The 25,367-nt window shown below is 39.2% G+C and overlaps 1 protein-coding gene across 9 annotated transcripts in view; it reads right to left on the bottom strand.

The window, feature by feature from the left end:
- Positions 1-13,479: 13,479 nt before the first annotated feature.
- lig (lingerer) overlaps positions 13,480-25,367 on the bottom strand; it is a 97,042-nt gene continuing 85,154 nt past the window's right edge. For all 9 annotated transcript variants that reach the window (XM_067775411.1, XM_067775408.1, XM_067775407.1 and 6 more), the window contains one exon: positions 13,480-14,605. In XM_067775411.1, the coding sequence (XP_067631512.1) occupies positions 14,507-14,605 (99 nt within the window). In that variant the 3' untranslated portion in view covers positions 13,480-14,506. The remainder of the gene's footprint in view (positions 14,606-25,367) is intronic.

Genomic DNA, 25,367 nt, shown 5'->3' with positions numbered 1-25,367 from the left:
AGCTGATGAGATGAGCCAACCTGTACATAATTGAACCATGAATTAAAAGTAGTAAAAAAAAGTGAAAATTTATAAAAAAAAGTTAAAAAGTGAAACTGAGCAAAATGTTAACATACTATTTGACTGGCATTAGGAGGAAAACGGACCCTCATCTCTATTTCAAATCAATGCAGAGCTAAATATTGAAGGAATAAGTGACAGCGAAAATTTCGTTTATGTCATAATGCAATAAACCCAACAGGCGAAATCAATATTACAATAAAAAGAAAATAACTAAATTTTTAATTCAAAGATTTTACTCGGCTCAATGCTACTTAGGCCTGGCCTTTGGCGAAAAGTGCTGATCCGAGATTCACCACTGCGTTGGACGCGTCAAATTTCTATTGATAGTCATAAGTAAGACCAATTGAACCTTAATCAAGTTATGCTACGCCTCACATTTATAGAAATTTCACACGCCCTAGATTGATGAGGAGTGTGATGACTAGTACCTAGGACCAACATAATTATTTTCTTGCTTTTAATATTATTATTACTTCATATTGTTTTCAATAAAACCGATTAACTTAAACATTTTCTTTTTATTATTTTATTTTCAAGTTTTTAGTTTTTATTTAATTGCTTATTATTTCTCATTCTATTTAGCGTATTAAGAAATTTAGTGGATACTTAAAGTTAGTTACAGCTTTTTATTTAAATATTGTGACGAATATTAGTGACACTAAGTTATACTCACATCACTCACATTATACTCACTGTCTGATGCTAAGTAAATGAAGTCACAACAACAATAAAGCAGACAGTCACTTATGTCTACATAAACGAATCAATCATTATGTCTACACATATGTACGTACAGTCAGCGGAGAAGCAACGCACAACCACATGCATATATCTGAGATACTCCCGAAAGTATGCAATGAGAGAAGCTATAAAATCGTGCATCTGTAGTTACAGCTGAGTAATTTTATAGCTGATAACTAACTAGTAAGTTCTGGAAATAGAAGCGCCTAGAAATACGTCAACGAGGAAACCGCACAGTATAAAAGCAGCGACAGTGGAGGCACGACAATCAGTTTGATTTAAGCAAGCTGTTGGTTGTGAAGTATCAGTGTTATTGTGAAGTACTTAGATAAAGGCCATTTTGCATTATTGAATATTGGAGTCATTTATTCAACAGTTTAGCGATACGAACGTTAGTAGAAGGTTGCAAATAAGAGGAATTGCAGTAAATTCGTAAGAATTGGTGTCAGAAGAGGAATTGTTGAATAAATTTTGAAGACTTCGAATACAACTTGGACATGGCAAAGTGGAGTGAACTGAAGATCCAGCAACTGAAGAAGGAGTTGGAGAGCCGTGGATTGAATACAACCGGCAATAAACTCGAACTTCAGGCACGACTACGAAATGCAATGGAATTAGGGGGAATTAACGTGGAAGAGTATGTCTTTCCTCTTGATGGCGAGGAGACAACAAAAATTGAAGAGAAAAATGATACATCGCACAGACTTGAACATGATATTGACTGCAATATCTGCACAAACATCGAAAGTAACATCAATGTCGTCGCAAATGTCATCTCAACTAAAATCCCAGGAGAACCGTATAACATCAAAGATGAAAGAACAGAAGACACGTATTGCAGAAATGTCGTCAGAAATAACATCGAAGATTGAAGCACAAGAAACGCGTATTTCAGAAATGTCGACACAGATTACATCTAAGATGGAAACACAGTTAGAAGAACAGAAGACATATATGGCTGAGCAGTTGAAAGCACAAGAAACTCGCATATCCTCGCAACTGTCAGGACAGGAAGCAAGGGTATCATCAAAACTGGAAGCGCAGGATGCAAAAATCGCTCAATTTCAGGCAGAAGTCGATGATTTGAAGGGTCGTATGGAGCAGTTACAACTAAATCGCCCAGCTGTTTCAGCGAGTAATCCAAAGGTAAAAACACCATCCTTTGACGGTTCTGTTTCTTTCCAGGTCTTTAAGCTACAGTTTGAGAAGACCGCAGCAGTGAACAACTGGAATGTTGAAGATAAAGTTGCTGCACTGTTCATGGGCCTGCAGCTGAGATTTTACAAACCCTTCCAGAGGGCGAACGGAACTGTTATGAAGCATTGATCGGCGCTCTAGAGAGACGATACGGAACCGAGCATAGGAGATAGATATACCAAATGGAGTTACTGAACCGCTTCCAGAGGCCTGGTGAAATATTGCAAGAGTTTGCGTCGGATGTTGAAAGGCTGGCACATTTAGCGAATGCGGACGCACGCGTTGAATATACCGAAAGGGTAAAAATCCAGAGCGAGGAAACGAAGCGAGTGACATACGCAAACCCGAAACCTACATTCGCAGAAACGGTATTGCATGCTCTGATTCAGGAAACAGCGTCGCAGGCCGTGTGGAGGTGGAAAGGCCAGATTGGGTGAACACAATATTGGAGGCGCTGAAAGGATCGCAAAAGCGGAGTGAAAGAGTTATCAAATGCTTCAAATGCGGGAAGCCCGGTCACATTGTACGTCATTGCGATCTTGATCGTAGTGGTTTCAACAGCATGGGTGGTTTTAATAACAAAGCTGGAGGGGATGAGCAAGAGCGGGTAAGATGTAGAGATCGAGAGCTAGATACAGCTATTGAATGTTCTGTGATATCTGTGTCGCAAATTGGTAGAAAATCGAACAGTCTTACCGTCAGAGGGAATGCGGATGGCAAATAATGTGTATTGACTGTAGATACGGGCGCATCTCATTCTTTAATCCGATCTGACTTGGTCAACAGGACAGTAAAACCGTTACCTGGAGCAAGGCTGCGTACGGTCACTGGCGAGTATAACCAAGTCCAGGGAGAAGTGATATGTGAAGTCATATTGGAAAGGTCACAGTTCTACACATATTCGTTTTGGCGGAGATCGTTGATGAAGTCATATTGGGAGTGGACTTCTTGGTTGACCATGACATCAAGATCGATATGCAGAGAAGAGTAAAGCGTTATGAGGACAAGGATGTGCCACTTAACTTCAGTTTGGAAAAAGGGTTCAGCAGTAATCGAGTGCTGGTGAAAGAGATTCGACAAAAACCACAAAAGTCAAAGGCAGCAGCCTGCGAGAAAAACACTAGCATTGACAATCCCTAATGGACGCACTAAAACGACTGAAAGAATTTTCCAGAAAGAATGCAAGGGTGGTTTCAAGTCAGTGCGCACTACTATTGTGAAACATCAAGACGACACTGATGATGCAAAGTCAATCCGTCAAGACCAAGCTCTGCGAAGTAGTTCTTCATTGGCCAAACAACAAAGTGCGAGGGAACGATCCAGGATAATGAGTAGTAAGATGAAACGCAGTTACGATGAGAACAATAATTCGGAAGGTTTCGTGGAGGGAGATTTGGTACTGTTATACAACCCTCACCGGCAGAAAGGTGTTCCATCCAAATTTCGGTGCAGGCCCGTTGTGAAGAAGATCAGTGACACCATCTACCGCATACAAACCATTGGGAAACCACGAACCAAAATGAGAGTGGCTCATTTGGAAAAGCTGGCAGCATTTAGATCAATTGATTTTGGCTGATCGGGACGACCAGACTTAGGTGGAGGGCTTACTTACTTACTTACTTAATTGGCGCCTAACCGTCTAAACGGTTCAACAAGGCGCGCCAGTCGCTCCTTCGCTACGCCAACCGGCGCCAATTGGTCACACCAAGGGAGTTTAAATCGCTTTCCACCTGGTCCTTCCAACGGAGTGGGGGCCGCCCTCTACCTCTGCTTCCATAGGCGGGTTCCGATAGAAACACTTTCTTGGCCGGAGCATCATCATTCATTCGCATAACATGGCCTAGCCAGCGCAGCCGCTGTGTTTTAATTCGCTGGACTATGTTGATGTCTGCGTATAGCTCGAAAAGCTCATCATTAAATCTTCTTCGGTACTCGCCATCGCCAACGCGTAGAGGTCCATAAATCTTTCGAAGAACTTTTCTCTCGAACACTCCCAAAGCCGCTTCATCTGCCCCATATAGCAGGACGGGTACGATAAGTGACTTGTAGAGTATGATTTTCGTTCCCCGAGAGAGGAATTTACTGGCATTTACTGGCAAGATTGATTCTTCGCTGGATTTCAGTGCTGATGTTGTTGCTACTGTTGATGCTGGTTCCCAAATAAACGAAGTCTTTTACTATTTCGAAATTATGGCTGCCAACAGTAGCGTGGTTGCCAAGGCGCGTATGCGCTGACTCTTTGCTGGATGACAGCAGGTACTTCGTTTTGTCCTCATTCACCATCAAACCCATCTTTACCGATTCTTTTTCCAGTTTGGAGTAAGCAGAACTAACAGCGCGGGTGTTTAGGCCGATGATATCAATGTCATCAGCATATGCCAGTAATTTCACGCTTTTATGGTATATTGTTCCAGTGCGGTGCTTTAAAATCGACGAAGAGGTGATGTGTGTCGATTCTTTTTTCGCGGGTTTTTTCCAAGATTTGGCGCATCGTGAAAATCTGGTCGATGGTAGATTTACCAGGTCTGAAGCCGCAATGATAAAGTCCAGTCAGTTGATTCACGGTGGGCTTCAATCTTTCGCACTATACACTTGACAAGACCTTATATGCGATGTTAAGAAGGCTGATTCCGCGATAGTTGGCACAGTTTGCAGTATCCCGTTTCTTGTGGAGTGGGCAAAGAACTCTTAGCTTCTAATCGTCGGCCATGCACTCGTCCGGCCATATTTTGCAAAGAAGTTGATGCATGTGCCTTACCAACTCCTCGCCGCTGTGTTTGAATAGCTCCGCAGGCAATCCATCAGAGCTCGCGGCATTGCTTAATCTTGTTATTGCTATTCTGACTTTATCATAATCGGGCGGGGGACATTTATTCTATCATCATCGATTGCGGGATACGCTTTTCTGCCTCTGCTTTTTTCTTCCTGTATAGACGTCTCGCTTCCCTTTTCAACTCGCTATAGCGTGCACACACTCCTCTTGTTGCGCTCGCTTTTATCGTAGCCCTGTAGGCAGCGTTGTTGTCATCAATATTATCTAACGGGAGTCCAAGGAAACTTGCTGTTTCAACAGGGGTAGACCATAATGAGAGGGGTATTAGAGGCGCTGGTTCCACATTACAACTGAAGAGATGGTTGGTGTCATGTGGGGACACATTGCAAGCAGGGCATACATTTTGTATGTCGGGGTTGATTCTAGATAGGTAAGAGTTTAACCTGTTGCAGTACACAGATCGAAGTTGAGCTAGAGCGACTCGCATTTCCCTAGGGAGTGTGCGTTCCTCTTTTGCAAGTTTAGGGTATTGTTCTTTAAGTACAGGATTCACCGGGCAATTCCTGACATAGAGGTCCGACGCCTGTTTGTCGAGTTCACTGAGGACCTGCTTGTGTTTTTTGTATTTCCTCATAATGGTTACGGAGATGACTCCTTAAGCCCCTGGGCGGTGTTGGCTCATCAATGAGATGTCTGTTGGGATGCCCAGGTTTCTGTGTATTGTTGTTGTTGTTGCAACGCATCATTCTTCATCGTACCAGTTGTTTTTCCGTGGTCGCCAATTTTTTCCTCGGCGGCAGTACGAATTGCTTTGGAGATATGCTCCCACTGCTCCTGCATTCCGTCGTGTTGAGTTGTGCTCTCAGGGTGAGAGTCGAGTTGCGAAATCATTAGCAGTCTGTTGCGATTGCAGCTTTTCGACGTCTAGCTTTCCTTGTGTTTTTTGTTCCTTGGTTTTAGCCGCGCAGAGGCGGGCGCGTATTTTGGCTGCGACGAGATAATGGTCCGAGTCGATGTTAGCTTTTCGGATCGTGCGCACATTTAAAACACTGGAGGCATGCCGTCCGTCTACCACAACGTGGTCGATCTGATTGCGAGTGTGGGGGGACATCCATGTAGCTTGATGTATATTTTTATGTTGGATATGACCATGTTTCGAGCACCCGCAGTCAATCAGCCTCAGTTCATTAGGAGAAGTTTCGTTGTCTAGGCTGAACTTTCCGACTGTGGGGTCAAAAACACCTTCTTTGCCCACCCTGGCGTTAAAGTCGCCAAGCACGACTTTTATATCTGGGTGGGCAACGCTCGTATGTGTGTTCTAACCGTTCATAAAAAGCGTATTTCACCTCATCGTCTTTCTCCTCTGTCGGTGCATGGGCGCAGATGAATAATACATTAAAAATTCGGATAGCGGCGAGTCGTTCGTCCACAGGCGTTAACGCCAATACTTAGCAACAAAGCCTCTCCCACCACGAATCCGACGCCGAAACTGCGCTTATTTCTATGGTCACTCCAATAGATGTCACAATTTTTAATCTTCTTTCTTCCTTGCTTCGTCCAAAGCATTTCTGGGATGGCGGTGATGTCAGATTTTGCTTTGACGAGGGCATCAACCAGCCGGGCATCTGCACCAATCACATTCAGGGAGCGGACGTTCCAGTTGCATTCCCTGTTGTTGTTGTTGTTTTTGTAGCGATTAGGTTACTCCCCGAAGGCTTTGGGGAGTGTTATCGATGTGATGGTCCTTTGTCGGATACAGATCCGATACGCTCCGGTAACACAGCACCATTAAGATGGTGGCCCGACCATCTCGGGAACGATTTATATGGCCACATTAAACCTTCAGGCCATCCCTCCCTCCCCACCCCCAAGTTCCATGAGGAGCTTGGGGTCGCCAGAGCCTCGTCTGTTAGTGAAACGGGATTCGCCGCTCGAAGGTGAGGTTGACAATTGGGTTGGAGAAGCTATATATTGCGCTACACAACCCCTTGAATCCCTTGCATGCCCTCAAATCATTGTCCTTCAAGCGTTTGCCATGGTCGTCATCAGTAAAGGGTTCTCTTTTTATCCGAGGCTTGTTTTTTCCTTTCTTGGAGTGTGGTTTGAGGTGGCGGGTTCCAAGCCCAGCGCACAACCAGCTCAGCGGGGATGAAAATATTATTAGTTTATATAGCGAGCCGCTTGATCCAAGAGTCGACCGCACCTCGTGGTGGACAGACGCTGCCTTTATCGGCCCTAAAACCGAGTATGTCAGAGTGGCCTAGCCAAGTTTGCGCCTTCTCACATTAGCTCGTCACTAAACGGATCTTCAGTGGCTACCCAGAGGATACTTGGCCGCAATCTACCGAAAGTGAGCTGCTTGAACCGCATGCAAAAGAAAGTTCATCCTGCACACACTGAGACGAGAATAGTCCACATAAAGGAGAGAAACGGAATACGGAACAAACAGTCAGCCCTATTCTGTATTTCGACTTGGATTGGAATTTTTTCGATTTGGCAATTTTGGTATTCTGTGTTCCAATCTCTTTCGATCCAACTTCGAATCGTTCGATTTTGTGTATTCTGCATTTCGATCGTAGTTCCGTTTTTGCAAGTTGCAAATTAGGTGGCGGAAAAATATTCTCTTTTTATTTTTTTATTAATTTATAACAGAATTTTAACAAAAATGTAAGTAAAACTTGTTAAGAAACGTAGAAGGCTTGATGATAATTGTTTTTTATATGTTTCCACGTCAAAAGCAACATGTCGATGTTGAAGTCCTTGGACGTATTTGCCCCGCAAAAGTATCTATCACATACTTGAAAGCATCCTTATTAAGTCGGAAAGTTTTTTTGAACCTAAATAAGAAAATAAGTCATTAAACTTTACCACTTTTAAGTTCAATTTCTCACAATTCGTCACTCATCTCAAATGGATTACACAAATCTCACAATATTTGCCTTTCCATTCTCGCCTGGCCATTTTCGTATGCGTTGCTTTCCAACTCCACAAATAATGCCGCGGCCATTGATTCCATTATAATAGACAGCTATAATTTGTGTCTGTTCTTTGGGTCCAGTTATATGCCAAAGCAAGCTGCCGGAGTAGAGGAAAGTGAAGCGAAAACGTAAACAATCCTTGTGGAAAGAATAAATAAATCTTCATAAAAATTCAGAAAATGACAACTATATTGGTGCAGGAATCCGTTTTAACAAAACATGGTGGCCACGGCAGGGAATTGGCCAAAAGAACGACAAAAACACACTTACAATTATGAAAGCACTTCGCTCCAAAAAATATAACACTGCGGCAATATATTCTATTGCTTTTTTTTTTGTACAAAATGGCGTGGATAATAAAACATAAACGTTTTTCATTGTTTCTTTTACAAATTTTCTTTAATTTATTTTGTTCCAATGTTCACACATTCCGTACAAACAGCTGATTTCGAAAAATCATTCGCTCTTCCTCTTCTCGTTACGATTCCGTCGTAATGCAGAATACCTAACTTCGATTAAAGCAGAGCGTAGAACGGGAACGTAATCGAAATACAGAATAGGGGTGAGTTTCTGTTAAGTACTTAGAAGACTGTGCATCATGACAACTGGTTGATGAAGTTCCCTCCCAGGGATATGAGGGAATCCGGAACACAAGAATTCAGCTGCTTGAACCAAAAAACAGAGGCTCTCAGCCGCATGCACAAAGAGTCGGCAAAGTCCTATATCGATAAATGTCCGGCGAACCCCGTTCTCAATGTGAAATTCCCGAAACTCGTAGTTGAGGAAAACAGACTTCCCAGGGTGACGTGAGATACAGCTTCGAAATACGCCATCTTTTCAATGCAGAGCCAACGCCCAAACCCCTATTAAAACTGCAAGTTGACTAGAACTTCCGTTAGATGTTATAGATGACAATTAATGCGTGATCTCTGATACACAACAATGAGAACTGATACAGCAACAGTATAGTGAAAATAAAATGTTTTTTTCTTTTGTTATGGCTTTTATGAATTTAGCTTACGATATGAGGCTGTAAACAAAAGCTGGATATCATTCGTTTTCAGACCTCGTGTAACATTTCTTGTCCCATCAATCTATCAGGATAATGTTCCAAACTGTGGGAAGCATGATGACCTTGATGACGTCCTGTAGCTGCGTCCTTTCTCATCCTGACACAGAGCATGCGCCATACGAATGCCCCTAACAGCATACCGATAGCTATGTCGTTATGGTACATCCTGCTTAACCGAAAAGCGTTTTTGTTATTGTGTTAACAGGTCTTCGCCCCATTCAAAGGGTGCCACCACCCACAAATTGTCATCAAAGTCGTCTTATCTCAAGCAGCTTCTTTATCTCTTCTCCAAATGCTGCCGGCAGGGGACTTTAGGATTTTGTTGCATCTTTGTACTTTGGATACAATTTCGGAGGCATGTGCCTTGACGTTGAAAGTGTTATCGAACATTACCCCTGGGATCTTTGGGTGTCTGTTGTTGTTGTTGTATTAACGATAAAGACACTCCTCGAAGGTTATGGGGAGTGTTATCGATGTTGATGGGTCCTCTGCCGGATACAGATCCGATACGTTCCGGTAACAAAACACCATAAAGGTACTAGCCGAACCATCTCGGGAACGATTAATATGACTACATAAAACATTTTAGGCCAAACCGCCCCCACCCCTAGTACCCTGAGGAACTTGGGGTCGTCAGAGCCTCACCTGCTAAATATGTGTATGATACATTCATATTTGTAACAGTATTCCCCTCGTGTAGGTGAGGTGGACAATTGGGTTGCGGAAGCTTTTTTATTGCGGTTATCAACCCCTTGAATCCCATCATTGGGTGACTGACGGTCGGTATCTTAACACCATTAACTTGAACGTCCAATATTTGCGGCACCTGTTTCTTCAACGTCGCAAACAGAGTGGCCGTGGATTCGGTCGGGCGAGACGAAGAAACCAGATAGACTGAAGAGGTAGCGGTTTGTTCTAGAAACTAATTCGTCTATTAGAGGGCCAAGACCTGTTGCCATTATCGTGGTTCTTAGCCACTGTCGAGGTGAAAGGTTAAGGGACTCACATCTGAACGTGGCATCTCCTTTGGGTTACTTGTCCGCTTCTCCACTTTTCAACGGCCGTGCTTTTTCTTTCGTGGCTGGTAGGCCTTCTACGCCCAAAAGTTGAACAGTTAATTTTTGAAGTCCGCCGTCGTGTGGTGATAACGTACTCCGCCTTCAAAGCAACATCAACACATTTTTTCAATTAGAAAAAAGATATTTTAAGCGAGGTCGCCCCTCAGCAGTGATTTGAGAACACTCCGAGTGTGTTTCCCCATGAAAAGCTTCTCAGATAAAACTCATCTATCTTGCAGATGACGTTCAGAGTCAGCGTGAAACATGTAAGTTCCGTCTCGCTAATTTATAGGAAAAGGTCTAAAAATGTCTTCGCAGTTTATTTAAAATTTTGAAGGCCTCCTCATACTGCAATGTCCTTGGGCTTACTTAGTGTCTTCCTCGTCGTAGTGTATTTGTCTTCTTTACTGACAAATAACGAAATCATTCGCCTAGATTAGACAGTTTTGTGAAAGCGTATAGAATTGATTCGTCAGTGGTAATACAAAAATTTGTCATAATACCAAAATTTTACTGGTAAGTTTCTGAAACTGACTGGCACATCTATGTAACGTACTTACGTGTTTGCCATATACTGCCATGAACCAATAAACAGATCCCGCGTTAAGAAATGAGAGAGCAAAAAATCATAGTTAGCTGTGAAATAAATTTTCTCGGCGTGACGTCACGCTTTTGACAACATGTTTCATTGCTGACGCAGTGTTCAGACTTTATTCCAATCGGAGTATTTTGCTCTGCGCTTACCTCCTACTACATTTTTTTATCTCAAAGGTTTATTTGGGTCGAGTTGAAAACTAAATAGTATTGCTACCTAATATCTTTTGGTTGAAGTTTTTATTATATACGTATGAAAAGCTGCTTGTTTACAAGTGACGATTGGATGAAATGACGTGAATTCATTGCTTGTGTCTTAAGACATGTTTGTTCACATTTTACTCACAGTTTTTGTACTTTTTTTCGTACGGAATGAAAAAAGTAGTAAAATGTAAGCAAAAAATGTGTCGGGCGCCATCTGTAAATCCTGCCAAAATTCAACATACAGCACTTCTTGAAGTTTTATATAAAAATTAAGTACGTTGAGTGAGTGAGGTCAGCTAACCCTGTTTTGCGATAACAAGCGCCAATTGGAGGCACCAACCGAGGTCAAAATTTTCCTCCAACTGTCTCTCCCAACTCAAAGAAGGTTTTCTCTTTCCTCTGTTTATAAACTGCCGGAGTGCATTCGTCCATACGCATAACATGCCCTAGCTAGCGAAGCCTTTGGATTTTCAATCGCTGCACTATCGTCATGTATGCGTAAAGCTCATATAGCTCATCATTATACCTCCTTCGATACTCGCCGTCGACATCACGGATAGAACTATATACATTCCGGAGAACTTTTCTCTCGAATACTCCAAGAGGCATCTCATCGTCTCTCGACACCTTCCATAATTCCGAACCATACATCAGGACAGGTATGATGAGTGACTTGTAGAGCGAGAATTTTGTTCATCGAGAGATGATTTTACTTTTCAATTGCCTAAAGAAGCACTTGTTGGCAAGAGTTATTCTCCGTTTGATTTCTAGGCCGACATTTTTTGCTTTTAATGCTGTTTCCCAAATGAACGAAATCCTTCACAGTCTCGAATTTATATTAGTCCACAGTGACGGCTTCTTTATCTTATACCAACTCTTCGCCTCCATGTTTGAACAGCCCGGCAGGTATCCCGTCATTACTTGGCACCTCGTGATTTTTTAGCCGTGATATTGGATGCCGGAAAGTGTTTTTCATCATCGGCGATCGGAGTATCGAGTTCGTCTTCCCACACACTCTGTACGTCAGTTACCAGGTCGCCATCATCGTTCCTACAGGAATTTGCCCCGGTCTTGAAACCTTTTGTCATTAAAAGAGCATGAAATATGTATGGTAAATCGAAAATAATAATAATAATATTTTTTCGCGATAAATATCCGGGGAGATAGAATGTGGTGTGTTAATGGGAGCCTTAATTGATCATTCTACAAGTTTAAGGCCGACACCATGTGCATCTGATAAGGCAGATAACTTTTTTGCTGAGAATTTCATGGCAAAAACACAATCGAAAGGTTTGCCAAGCCACCAAAACAATTTGATGTTGGTTGTTCGTCCGCTTTCAGAAAGGAAGGAAAAATATACTCGGAAAATTTAATTTTTACTCCGGTTTACGAAGGTAATAGTTTTAAATACTCCGAACACTGGTAGTGAAACATGAGAGAAATGTAATAAATAGAAAAATTTCAAAAGCGCTACGTCATCAAACCTTTTTTTTTTCAAATTCGATTACAAATACAACAATTCCGAAATGCGGGATCTTGGCTCATTCGATTATGATATACTGCAGCTGATTTTAATAATTTTCTCAGCAACAAATAAATCAGTTTTGTTTCTTTTTTCAGTTTAACATAAATGTTCTGGTTTCAGCCAGTGTTGACAGAACTTTTTTTGAAAAAAAGCTAGAAGTTTAAGGCAACTTTCTATGTGTTTTATTAATTTTTTTCATAAAAGACATAACAGAATAAAAAATTTTAATTAATTTTTACTCCAATTTCATAAAAAAAAAAATAAAAAAAAAAGTTAGCAGATGCTATCTGTGTTTTAATTTAAAAGGGATACATGATAAATAAAATTCCACTATAGTCTATAAGTTTTCGTAATATGTTTGAGGTAAATGGTTATTTGCAAAATAAGAACGGCGATAAAACTATTTTCAATGAGCAAATCTACTTCTTGTCCTTTCAAAGAACCCACGAAAGATGTAAACTCTGCATTCCACACTGTCTGAGAACCTCTTTTTCAAGTTTTTGGTATGTGCATTACACCGACTCCAAACGATATCTGGCAAATGAATTTTTGGAGGGAATATTTTCATGACTCTTTCTGGGCTAGCCGAACCACTGCCGATGAGTGACCCCCGAATAAATAAATTTATGAAATAGGTTATTATGAATATGAATAAAGGAATTTGAAGTCAGATGGTGTCTTATTATAAGGCCAAATAATTTTATATGTGCAATAAAACTTATAATAAGGTTATACTATGGTACACTAATCCTTATTCAACCTCGATATTATAACAGCTTATGTAAGCTGATTTTGGGTGGGCTATATATAAGCCTTATATAAAAGGACCTAATACAGCAAGTATAATTTTTGTTGCTGTTTTATCTGGTTATGGTTATATGGTTATAAGTCACCATTAATTGGCCCTTTAGGTTGATGTTGCTTAATAAAGCTACCACCCCACGATTTCTGCCTACCATAATGCCAACATTATATGTTCCTTAGTCCTTCAAATCTTTTAAATCTAACCCAAATTAATGCAATGTTCTTAAAATTGAATCTACATAAAACTGTTTATCTAGATTTGCTCAAATTTTGAAAACAGCTAAAAAGAGCTAAAAAATTTCTATAAAAAAAAAAAGCTGAAAAAAGCTTAAAGCTAAATCGCAACTTTTCAATCTAAACGGAGAAAAAAAGCTAAATCTAGCTTGAAAAAAGCTAAAATGGCAACACTGGTTTCAGCTAACTGCAAGCAATGTAATAATGTAAAAAATACCAAAGCTCTCAAATTCAAATTTCGATTTCATCGCGCATGCGTATGAACTATGCTGTGTTTATTTTGGATTTAATCGTATTTTGTATTTAATTTAAATATTAAGGTTATTATAATTATACATATAGTTTAAACCGATTACAATATTTTTAAATTTTATTTTATTTTTTAATTTGTATTTATGTATATATCTTTTTCTTTCCTTTCAAACTCTGTTACGTGTGTATGTGTTTGTGTGAATAGTAAGTATGTATGGGGATATCTTATCTTTCGCACTGTTTTTCCTTACGACTTTCTCTTTTTTTTAATTTATATTAAACATTCTCATTTTTGCTACGCAAAAGCATTCTTAATTTTTTTGTTTTCAGCTTTCAATTAAGATTTTTTAGTTGAATGCTGTTTTCTTTAATCAATTTAAGTAATTTATGTATTTGTGGTGTTTTATGGGATATATGTATGTATGTGTATGTGTGTATAGGATCTATATTAGGTATTATGCTTTATTTTGTATCTTATGTATATACATATATATATGAATGCATTTGAATATACACACATATATAGTATATATAATATATACAACATATGTATACTAAAGAGGAAATCGCGCAGGAACGACGGCAGCGAACATACGAAGTTGGTTTACGTCGGTATTGGTATTTAGATTGTTTCTTTTTCTATTTCTTTTCTTTTTTATCACTCCTTTTCAACAATTTACTCGTATATAAGCATACATAAATTAAAATATATATATGACAATTGCATTAGGCATACAGACAAGTGTGAGAAAAATTGTGTTTTTTTTTTTGGATGATGTAGTAATGTGTGTGTGTGTATGTATGGATGTGTGCAGGCGGTCGCTTCACAGCTGGAACCGATTTCTATATATAGAGCTGATTGGATTATGTTTACTTGTTTTGCTTTTCTTGTTTTCTTTACTAAATCGGAATCGAGTTTAATATACATACATACATACGTATTTATTTTCTTATATATGTATATATTTATGTGTGTTCTTTTACGACTTTCTCCGGCACATTTCATCACGCTCAGTTCTGGCCTGCCCAATAAGAGGGTGAATAACCTTGCTTAGCAGCCGATTTCGATTGACTACTTGTCTGTTGGCGCTGGCCCGTACTATTTGAATCCTGTAAAAATAGAATATATACAAAAAATTAATAACTCTTTATTATAGAAATAACAAAAACAACAATAAAACAAAAACTTAGTTAAAGTGCATAAATATTAAGATAAAAATGAATATTAGGCAGGAAGTTTAGGAGTTTATTATTTCTAAATAGCTTAGTTTACAATTGAATAATGCTATACGACTAAATCTGATACCCAGCGGGTTAGGGGGCCAGAGTATACCCGCGGTAGGTATGCCTATCGTAAGAGGCGACTAAAATACCAGATTCAAGAGGCAGGTGTAGCGCAACCCTTCAGATTGCCAGCGCAATATATAGTTTCTCCAAACACAATTGTCAACCTCACCTATCCGCGGCGGTTCCTGTTTCACTAACAGACGAGGCTCTGGCGACCCCAAGCACCTCTTTGAACTTGGGGTGGCCTGCAGGTTTAATGTGGCCATATAAATCGTTCCCGAGATGGACGGGCTAGCACCTTAATGGTGCTGTGTTATCGGAGCGTACCGGATTTGTATCCGGCAAAGGACCATCACATCGATAACACTCCCAAAAGCCTTCGGGGAGCAACCTTATCGCTACAACAACAACAACAAAATCTGCTGGTATAAGATCTAATTATTTTTTTTGAAGAACGAAAGCAAAAAAGTTATTTAATTTTTCGAAGTTAGTCTCCACAATGCGCCCTCAAGCTTCCTATGGAAGTAACACTTTCAACTCCATGACAACTAGGGCCATGAAGTCCATTATGATATGCAAACGTCTAGCAGGCAAATCATGGGGCTGCAGCCGCCATGTCCTGAGATGGATGTACACCATGATACTAAAACCCATGATAACATATTGATAACATATGGCTAGATAGCCTGGACTTCGAGAACAACTCTATTAACAACGAGTCGAACTCCGTTATCAGCATACACTATCACACTCTTGCAGAAGGAGAAAGCACACTACGAAGGGAGGCACAAGTCACCCTGGCCCTGTCGTACGGGATAGGTTAAACTCTTAAGGACGCGGCACAATGAAAATTTTCATACAGATGCGTCAAGATGTTGCGTTTATAAATTTGAAAGAACTTGAGACTTAGCAATTGAAGTTTATTTCGCCTTGCCCATTCACATACAAATGTTTTAAACATTCTCCCTATGCAACAAAAATACTTGCTCACATATTTTGTGTTGTATTCATTTGTTATATTGCAGTTTTTAATTGCGAAAAATGTTAGAAAAGTTACCGAGTGGGAAAAATAACTTCACTTGCAAAATGTGACAGCATCCTTAAGGGCTAATTAAACTTCCTTAACCCTAACGCTATAGTCGTAACCACCCCATATCCATAACCATCTCCAATGTGATCGATTAATGGTGCCTTAACCTAAAAATCGTGAAAATATCATAAAAATGAAGAAAACGCAAAAAATTACAAACATATTCCACAAAAAATAAGTCTCTTAGGCATAACGTATCCAAAACAATGAATAAAATCTACAAAAAGTTATTAAGTTCACCAACTCAAATATTTTTAGGTTATGGATATGGCGAAAAACCAAAAACCAATTGTTTGGCTGTGGTATTGTTATGGCGTTAGTGTTATGGTATGGCACCATTAATCGATTACATTGATTTCCATAAGATATGTTCGGTCAGCTGTTTTATCTGGTTATGGTTTTATGGTTATAAGTCACCATTAATTGGCCCTTTAGCCACAGCAAATGTCAAATTCTTTTTCTTATGCTTTGCTTGCAAAAAAATTTGAGAGTTGGCTACTTTTTCATATCAGATGGCGGCCAGTTTCGCTCGATCTGTCGTTCTCAATAAAAATACGTGCAAACAACACATTATACATAAGCTTGTGTTAAACTCATCTATATGAAAAACTGCTTATGTGACGGAGCTATTGTACAGAATCAACCCCGACATACGTCTATATGTCCCCGCTTGACACCAACCATCTTTTAATTGTTATGTGGACCCGCCGCTTCTAACACCAACTGGGTCAACCCTGTTGAAAATGCTAGTTTGCTTGGACTCCCGTTAGAGGACTTCGACAACAGTTTGTGAGTGATCGCGCCCATTGAATGAGGCGAAGCACTGTTAACACAACAACAGGCTATCCTCCAACTTACTCCGCTCCAAATAGCGATAGAGCAGTCAGCAAAAGGAGCCCTCCTAGATATTGCAAGAGGAAAAGTTATCTCATCCCGAAACACGGAGGAAATAAGAAAGAAAATCTCAATCTCTTAACTCCCGAGAAACTATATATAGTATATAAAGATATAAAGCAAAATTGGAAGACCAGATTATTCATATTCATATTCATATTCATATTTATTGAGTCAATGGCAGAAACCTTACTGACTAGATTTACAAGTTTGCAAATTAACTTAAAACTAAGCAACTAAAATTAATTAATTCAAGGATGAGATAAATTTTCTCGATAGTAAGACTCAATCCGTAACTTAAACAAAGGCCTGGGCATTGCAAAGTCAAGATTTAGCATTCTGGAAATTTTATTAAACTCTTCGAGACCTCTTGTGAGAGGGGCAAAGCTAAGGTAATTGGTTCTCAGAACTTCACCGTAGAATATATTATGAGAGCGTAGAGATCTACTAGGAACTAGAAAATTTAACTGCTCCAACAGAGCTGAGCAATCAATAGTACCAGAGATAATATCGTAAATAAACATTAAATGTTGTACTGAGCGTCTGACATGCAGTGGCATAACATTTATAAGCATGCACCTGTTTATATAAGGAGGTAGGGGATTAACAAAATGAAGGGGTAGGAGGGCGAATCGAATGAATTTACGTTGAACCCTTTCAATTCTAGCAGAGTATGTGCTGTAAATGGGATTCCATATGATAGAGGCGTACTCTAATTTAGATCGCACTAATGAATTATACAATATACTCCTAGTGTATGGGTCCTTAAAATCCTTCGCATAACGCCGTAAAAAAGCTAAATTAGCATACGCTTTTGGTATAAGATAGTTAACATGGTTAACGAAAGTGAACGAAGAGTCGAAAATGACACCAAGATCACGAAATTCTTTGACCGAGGCAAGATATGTATTAGCGATATAGTATGTTGACGTAAGCGCACTTGTAGATCTAGAAAACGTTATATGCCAACATTTGCTACTGTTAAGTCTCAGATGATTATTAGAAGCCCACACATTAAGAGCATCCAAATCTCTCTGTAGGAGCAATGCATCAGATACAGTGGTGATACGCCTAAACAGTTTTAAATCATCAGCATAAAGTAAATAATTTGAATGCTTTAAATATAAGCCGACGTCATTAATGAAGATAACAAATAAGATTGGACCGAGAATACTACCTTGTGGCACCCCAGAGGTTGCCAAGAACTCATACGACCTCATATTCTCGATTTCAACAAATAAAATTCGGTTTGTCAGGTATGACTTTAACCATGACAGAAAAGCTGAATGGAAACCAATGTACTCAAGTTTCTGAAGAAGTATCTTGTGGGACACTGTGTCAAACGCCTTAGAGAAATCTGTATATATAGTATCAACTTGATACCCATCCTTAAAAGCAGAAACACAGTATTGCGAAAAAACAGCCAAGTTTGTCACTGTTGAACGACACGCAACAAACCCATGCTGACATGGATCGATTATTCCTTTAATAGCAAAAGCCAACTTCTCCTTTACAACTTTCTCAAACAGTTTTGAACAGGTTGATAGTTTAGAGATTGGCCTGTAGTTTGCTACCTCGCTCTTATTTCCAGACTTGAAGATTGGAGTAATAGAAGCCAATTTCCATCGATCAATGAAAACGCCAGTGGACAATGACACATTAAAGATATGGCACAACGGCACGCATAGCGAACTACTACATTTTTTAACCAAAAAAGAAGACAGCCCATCAATATCTTTTTTTAAAGAAGATTGTAGGGACGAGATGCCAATAATAATATCTGATTCCGATACCAATAATGAGCCAAAGTCCAAGGAATTAGCTGTATCAGAACCAACCCTAACATCAGAAATATTAGAGTCAACAACAAAATTAGATTTGAAAAAATCAGCAAAAAGGTTCACTGTTTCCACTAAACTGTTTGAACTAATGCCATTAAAATTGACAGAGGTTGGAATATTGGAGCAACCTTTTTTTGTACGGACAAAGTTCCAAAAGGCCTTGGGATTTTGCTTTAACTCTTCTTCGAAACGGGAGATGTATTTATTATATAAAAACTTATCAAGCACATTGAACTGATTCATGTATAATAAATATCGATCTCTAAATGAAAAGTCGTTGGTTGCTTTGTACAACTTAAAATACTTATTTCTAAGATTTTTAAGCTTTTTTAACCTGGTATTGTACCAGGGTAATTTATGTATTTTGCCTCGAAGAAGGGGGAGATTTCTACTAAATATATCAGATAACTGCAGCAGAAAAATTTCAAAGCATTCAGAGGCATTTTTAGCACAGAAAATAGACTTCCAGTCAATTTCAGCAATACTCGAATTGAGTGCATCAAAATTTGCATCTTTGAAATTGTAGGAGGGAGTATTTTGAGTGGTATTGTTGTTAGGTACAAATTCAATGAAATTTAATAATAAAGATAAGGGTACGTGATGCATGTCCGATTTGCAGATAGGAAATTGACACTCAGATAAGTGAGAAATTAAATTTTCATCGACAAAAATAAGATCCAGTATGTTATTTAGCTGGTTCACAAATGAATTAATCTGAACAAAGTTGGCACTAAAAAGAGTATCCAAAAAATATATTTCATGTTGATGATTGACATTCATAGGTGTTAATAGATTGTCATTTAGCAATTTTGACCAAACAACCCTGTTCATATTAAAATCACCCAAAACGCAAAAATGACTGTTTACATTTTTTTCGTAAACTTCAAAAATATTATTCACATGCGCGCAGTACAGAGACTCATTACTACAAGGCGGAATATACGAAACACAAATAAACAGCTTTCCAAACAGCCCACAAATAGAGACACACAGTTGGTCCAGTAGCGAGTCAGTATTGGGGAGCTGAACGAAAGAAGAGAGGAGGGTACGTCTTACGGCAATTAGTACCCCGCCACCTCTTTGGCATCCCGTTTTGATTGGATCCCTATCCTTACGATAGGTATGAAACAAAGTAGTATCAAAAAATTCTGCGTCAAAGAAATCATTGTTGAGCCAGGTCTCAACTATGACATACACATCATATTCACAGCGCGAAGTGACTAAGAAAATATCCTTAGCTTTAGTTCTCATCCCCGAGATATTTTGGTAGTAAATATTTACATTATTAAAAATTGAATTTTGCGGATTATTTACTAGGGGTTGAGCGTTTGGCCTTTGCCCTTTTGAAAAAAACGAAACGGCTTTACTTTAACATCAGTTGGCCATATAGAAGAGTCTAGTAATTTACTATAGATTGAAGTCGAGACCCCAAGTTTGAAATTGCATCTTACTAACGAGCTAGAGTCTGTGTTTTTCTTTACTAACTTATAACAATGAATAAGAGATGGCGAAATATTCGCATTTTTTGATACATAACTGATAATATCACTTGCATTAACTGACGGCTTGAATGAGGATAAATGTAACCATTTTAGGCGAACAGCTAGATTAAGATCAGCATTTACATTACTGCCTACAACGATAGTAGCAGCCTTCTTGGATTTATTTGTCTTAATTTCAGAAGTTACGACATCAGATGTAGATTGCTTATTGTTGCCTTTATCCATAATAGTGACGCCAGCACAAGTAGGCACGGTCTCACTGGCAGAAGCAACGTCATCAGATGCAGAATGTTTATTATTACCTTTCACCATAATAGTGACGTCAGCATAAGTAGGCACAGTTTCACTGGCAGACTTCAACGGCATCACATTCTTTGCAGTCATAGTGTTATTGCTTTGCATGGCAGCCGATTGAGAGTCACTACTGGTTGTGTTTGTCAAAGACAAATCAATTAGAGGCTGATTTGTTGTTGCAGCCGAATTGGTATTTGCATTTTGTTTAGCTATATTAGCTAATTGTTTAGCTTTAGAGGCCGAGACATTGTTAGTCGCCGATTTATTTACAGGCTGCGTTGTTTTTGCACCCGCGAGCATGTCATTGTCTTTGTTTTTAGTGCTTGGATGCTTTGTTTTTTTAGACAATTCAGCCTGCATTGATTTTGCACTCGCATCAGATTTATTGTCTTTGTTGTTATTGCTTGGCTTCTTTGTTTTTTCAGCCAATTCTTTATTGTCATCTTTTTGTAAAGAACCAGCACGAGTTGATTTTTGCCCATTGGCAAAAGCAGCAACAACACTATGCACATTCTTTAGTTCCAATGATAAAGTAGAGATTTCTGTGATTTTATCAACAATCGAATATTTTAGAGAGCGAACTTCAGCAAATAGAGCATCTTGCTTTTGCGAAAGTTTAATGTTATCGTCTTTTAACGCATTCATTGTAGTGAGAATGAGAGCATTTTCAGCGCGTAACGCCTCAATATTTTTAGAAAAGTCAAGCAAAAGTAGTTGTTGGTTACTTATATTTTCACTTGCACTCATATTGTTACCGATACTGTTTACGGCACTAGAGAGAGAGTTTGGTGGCGGACTACGTATAGAGGCGCGCCGCTCTGCCGTACAAGATTTACAGAAAAAATGTCTGTTTGATGCGAGAAGAAATTCGAGATCAGTCGATGATATGTTCACACACTTTAAGTGGAAGAGGTCATTGCACTTCGCACAACATACTTTCGGCTGACCACGATCAACCTTTTGACCACACACACACGGCATAGTAAAAAATTTAATAATAAGCAAAGATTAGTTATTTTTGCATTTATCATTTGTAGATAAATTATAGAAAGTATATACTTTGGAACAAGATTCCAGTCACTACCTCAAATCAATTATTAATTGAGGATTAAAGACCATTCCCAGATCCACTTTGAAAAAAAAAACATAAAGATAACCAGGAATACACACAAAAACTGCGGAGCAAAAATAAACACGTCCGCACCGATCGAACTTTCTTTATGTTGAATGATTACATGGAATGCAGCCAGACTAGAGAGCATCCAACGGATATACAAGGTCACATGGTACACAGATGGCTCGAAAACACCAGAGGGGATGAGAGCTAGAGTCTTGGGGCCCAAAGCTGAAGCTACAATGCGGATACTCCAACGAAACCATCGCCATCGGCGCACACAAGGCAACTTTAGCATTCTAAGTAAAGTCAGTATTAGACTTGGACTGCGTGTAAAAGCTAAGCCCCCTAGGAACACACAACGTAGTACTGCTGGCTTAGGACCCAGGCTATGGGGGAGTGGAAGGTAATGAGCGAGCGGACAGCCTGGCGAAAAAGGTAGCTACTGCACGACCCATTGGTGCTGAGCCACTTCGGCTAGTTACTTACATACTTACTTAATTGGCGCTTAGCCGTTTAAACGGTTATGGCCGTCTAACAAGGTGCGCCAGTCGCTTCTTCGCTCTGCCAACTGGCGCGAATTGGTCACACCAAGCGAGTTTAAATCGTTTTGTACCTGGTCCTTCCAGCGGAGTGGGGGCCGCCCTCTACCTCTGCTTCCATAGGCGGGTACCGATAGAAACACTTTCTTAGCCGGAGCGTCATCTTTCATTCGTTATAGTGCGAACCGCTATAAGGCGATCATAGGCCTTTCGAAAAATAACCTAGGACTTCTCACAGCTATTTTTACAGGAAATTGCAGACTCAACAGCCACATGCGAAAATTGGGCATACAATCGAATGACACCTGCCCATGCAGAACATTCCCACATTCAAATCCTATAGATCAATGGTCGCAAGTGCAATCCTTAATAATTATCTATCTTTTTCGAAATTAAACCTGTGTGTGGTTCATGCATGACTACAGCACGCGCCGTCTGTGTTTGAGTCTCTGATAACGTGATCGCTTCTTATGTAGATATTGAAATCTCTCAACGGTATGTCTAAAAAGTGGTCGATTTTGGTCACAAAAGCATACTCAAGCACACAAAAATTTCCAGAAAAATCAATCCAGGTATTCACGTCAGCTCGATATCAACTTATCTGCTTAAAAATTATTTCTCTGCAATGCATCATGTTTTTGTAAACTGTGCTAAAAATTTATGTAAGCACATAAGAGGGAGCGTGTCATTATTCTGCATTACAAAATTCTGGGTGACAAAATTCTGTAAATTGCAAAAAAATTCTGCTTTTTTAAAATTCTGCTTTCCAAAATTCTGCTTTTTCAAAATTCTGCATGTTTAATTCTGGAAGTCAAAATTTCGGAATTATGGCATGGCGTAGCCGGTGTTGGATCGGCTAAGGGTTATCTTTTTAAAGAGCGGCCGAAGGCCGCCTACGCAGAAGGGTATACTACGCAGAAGGACATCACCGTGGCGGTAGCCACGGTTATACCACACACCCGGACTTGGCATGGCGTAGCCCATGGTTATTTTTTATAAGCGCGGCCGAAGGCCGCCTATGCAGAAAGGTGTTCTACGCAGAATTACTGTACATGGCGCACTTTTTCAAAATAATTACATGACCTCTTTATCATTGTTAACATTATATTTTAATACAGAATTTTGTAATACAAACTTTTGAAAGCAGAATTTCAGAAAGCAGAATTTTAAAAAGCAGAATTTTGTTTTTAGAATTTTGTACATACAGAATTTCGACACCAACCCCACATAAGATATATTGATAGACAGGGTCATGGTAAAAGCTTTAGAAAATTGTCAGAATTCGAAATTTTATCTAATTTTCGGGAATATTTTTATAGTCATCGCGAATACTTTTACCTTTAGGAATTAACGCGCCATATTTATACTTTCTACGATGAAAAGTAAGCTAGCAATCGACTGCAACGTGAGCTTTGAGCAGTGATTTCTCGAAAATTTGTGTAAACTCAAAACTCCATAGCTGGGCCTCCAGCCAGCTCAGCAAACGTTGGGCGGACGCCACGTCTTGCAGGGTAGCAAGATCTTTCTGGCCGAAAGTGGATGGCAGGAGGTCTGCTGAAATAATTGGGTTCACTAAGGCTCACTTATCAATGGTCATTGGGGTTTTGACCAGGCACTGTCCCATGGGTATCCATGCCGTACGTCTCAATATACTGCAAACTCCATCATGCTGCAGATGTATGGAGGATGATGAGTTGGAATGATCACTTCACTTTATGCTTGATTGCCCAGCTTTTGCCAGAACAAGGCGAAGGTACTTTGGTCGCGACTCACTTGTATCTGCCGAGGATTTATCCAAGGTTGAGATCGGTATCATTCGTAACTTTATCGATGCTACCCAACGATTCTCTAAGTAGCTTTATCTACGTCACCGCTACTTTATTTTATTTTATGTGGTATCACAACGGACCTTCATGTTGTCCAAGTGAGCTTCCCCTATCAGGGTAGCTACCACCAAACCTAACCTAACCTAAACTTCTTTTTTGTTGATTTTGTTATACTTTAATTAAAAATAATATTACGAAAGCATAAATTTTGAACTTCGTCGACACATTTTTTGTTTGTTATACCGTTTCAAAAAAAAAACTTTTTTTTGTAAAAATTGCATGTGCGTACATGTACAAAATAAAAAGTAGTGCGAGCTGCAGCTGTAACCACGTAGTAGCAACAAAAATCATTTAAACATTTTATTATTTATGTTTTTTGTATTTTTTGGCGACCTTATTCTTCAAATAACTATCTTATTTAGCTGGCTCGAGGTCTGTGTTGTAAAATAAAACACCGTTGATGGTTTTTTCTTTTTTCTCAACCAATATATTTCGACTGCTCTGCGGCAATCGTCATCAGGGTTACAAAACTAATAAAAACAAAAATAATAATAAATAAACAATTAACAAATTATCACAAAAAATTTTTTTATGAAATGTAGAAAGTCAAAAATTATCCCTAAGTTTATAAGTAATTCAACTAAATGTAAGCAATTATTTGTATCTGACTCGGACAAAAACACGGACATAGAAAAATTAGTACACAGGCATACGCAGTTTTACCTAATGAAAATTTTAAGCCTGCTGATAAAACAAAAACACAATATATTACAACGATTAAACCAGCGAATAGATCAAGTAACACAAAAACTTAGAGAACAATTGGGTGAGAAAGAATTTATTGAGCTAATGGAAAGGGAGAGTAATGTCGCGAACAAAACAACAACAACACTAAAAATGCGCCAAGAGTTAAAATTTAACAAAATGCGAGCAAAACGAAACGAAATACTTGCTAATAACAAAAAACATGAAGAGTGGTTTATAAATAAAACGAAATTAGAATTTCCAAAAGATATAAAAGCGTTGTTGGCGAAGGGGCTGACTACCGGTCGATAATAAGAGCTTCCCGCTGTTTCAATACATAGCGGATGGAGAGGATTTGTTACAAACTATAAAGAATAAAGATCAGCAAGAGGAGGCACGCTGATGATAAAAAGTCACACAACAACAAACAAGACAAGTGCAATAGACAGTGCAATTGCAGATACAGTGGAGCAAACAAAGACATTTCTTAAACAAAATAGTAACATACGAATTTTAACTTCAGACAAAGGTAATAAAACGGTAGCAATGGAAGTCGACGATTACAATAAGAAAATGGAAGAAATTTTAATGGATTTAACTACATATAGGGTTCAAAGACAGGACCCAACATCACGATTGCAGAATAAGAACAACTGCCTAGTAGATAAGCTTTTTAAAATGGATTTAATCACGAAGTCTGAGAGAAATAGACTTACAACAACAACTGCGCTTCCACCC

This window comes from Eurosta solidaginis, chromosome 3 (assembly GCF_040869045.1).
Source record: "Eurosta solidaginis isolate ZX-2024a chromosome 3, ASM4086904v1, whole genome shotgun sequence".
In the NCBI taxonomy this organism is placed as follows: domain Eukaryota; kingdom Metazoa; phylum Arthropoda; class Insecta; order Diptera; family Tephritidae; genus Eurosta; species Eurosta solidaginis.
The sequence above is the reverse complement of the archived record's forward strand: the minus strand, read 5'-3'. Positions and strand labels throughout refer to the sequence as shown.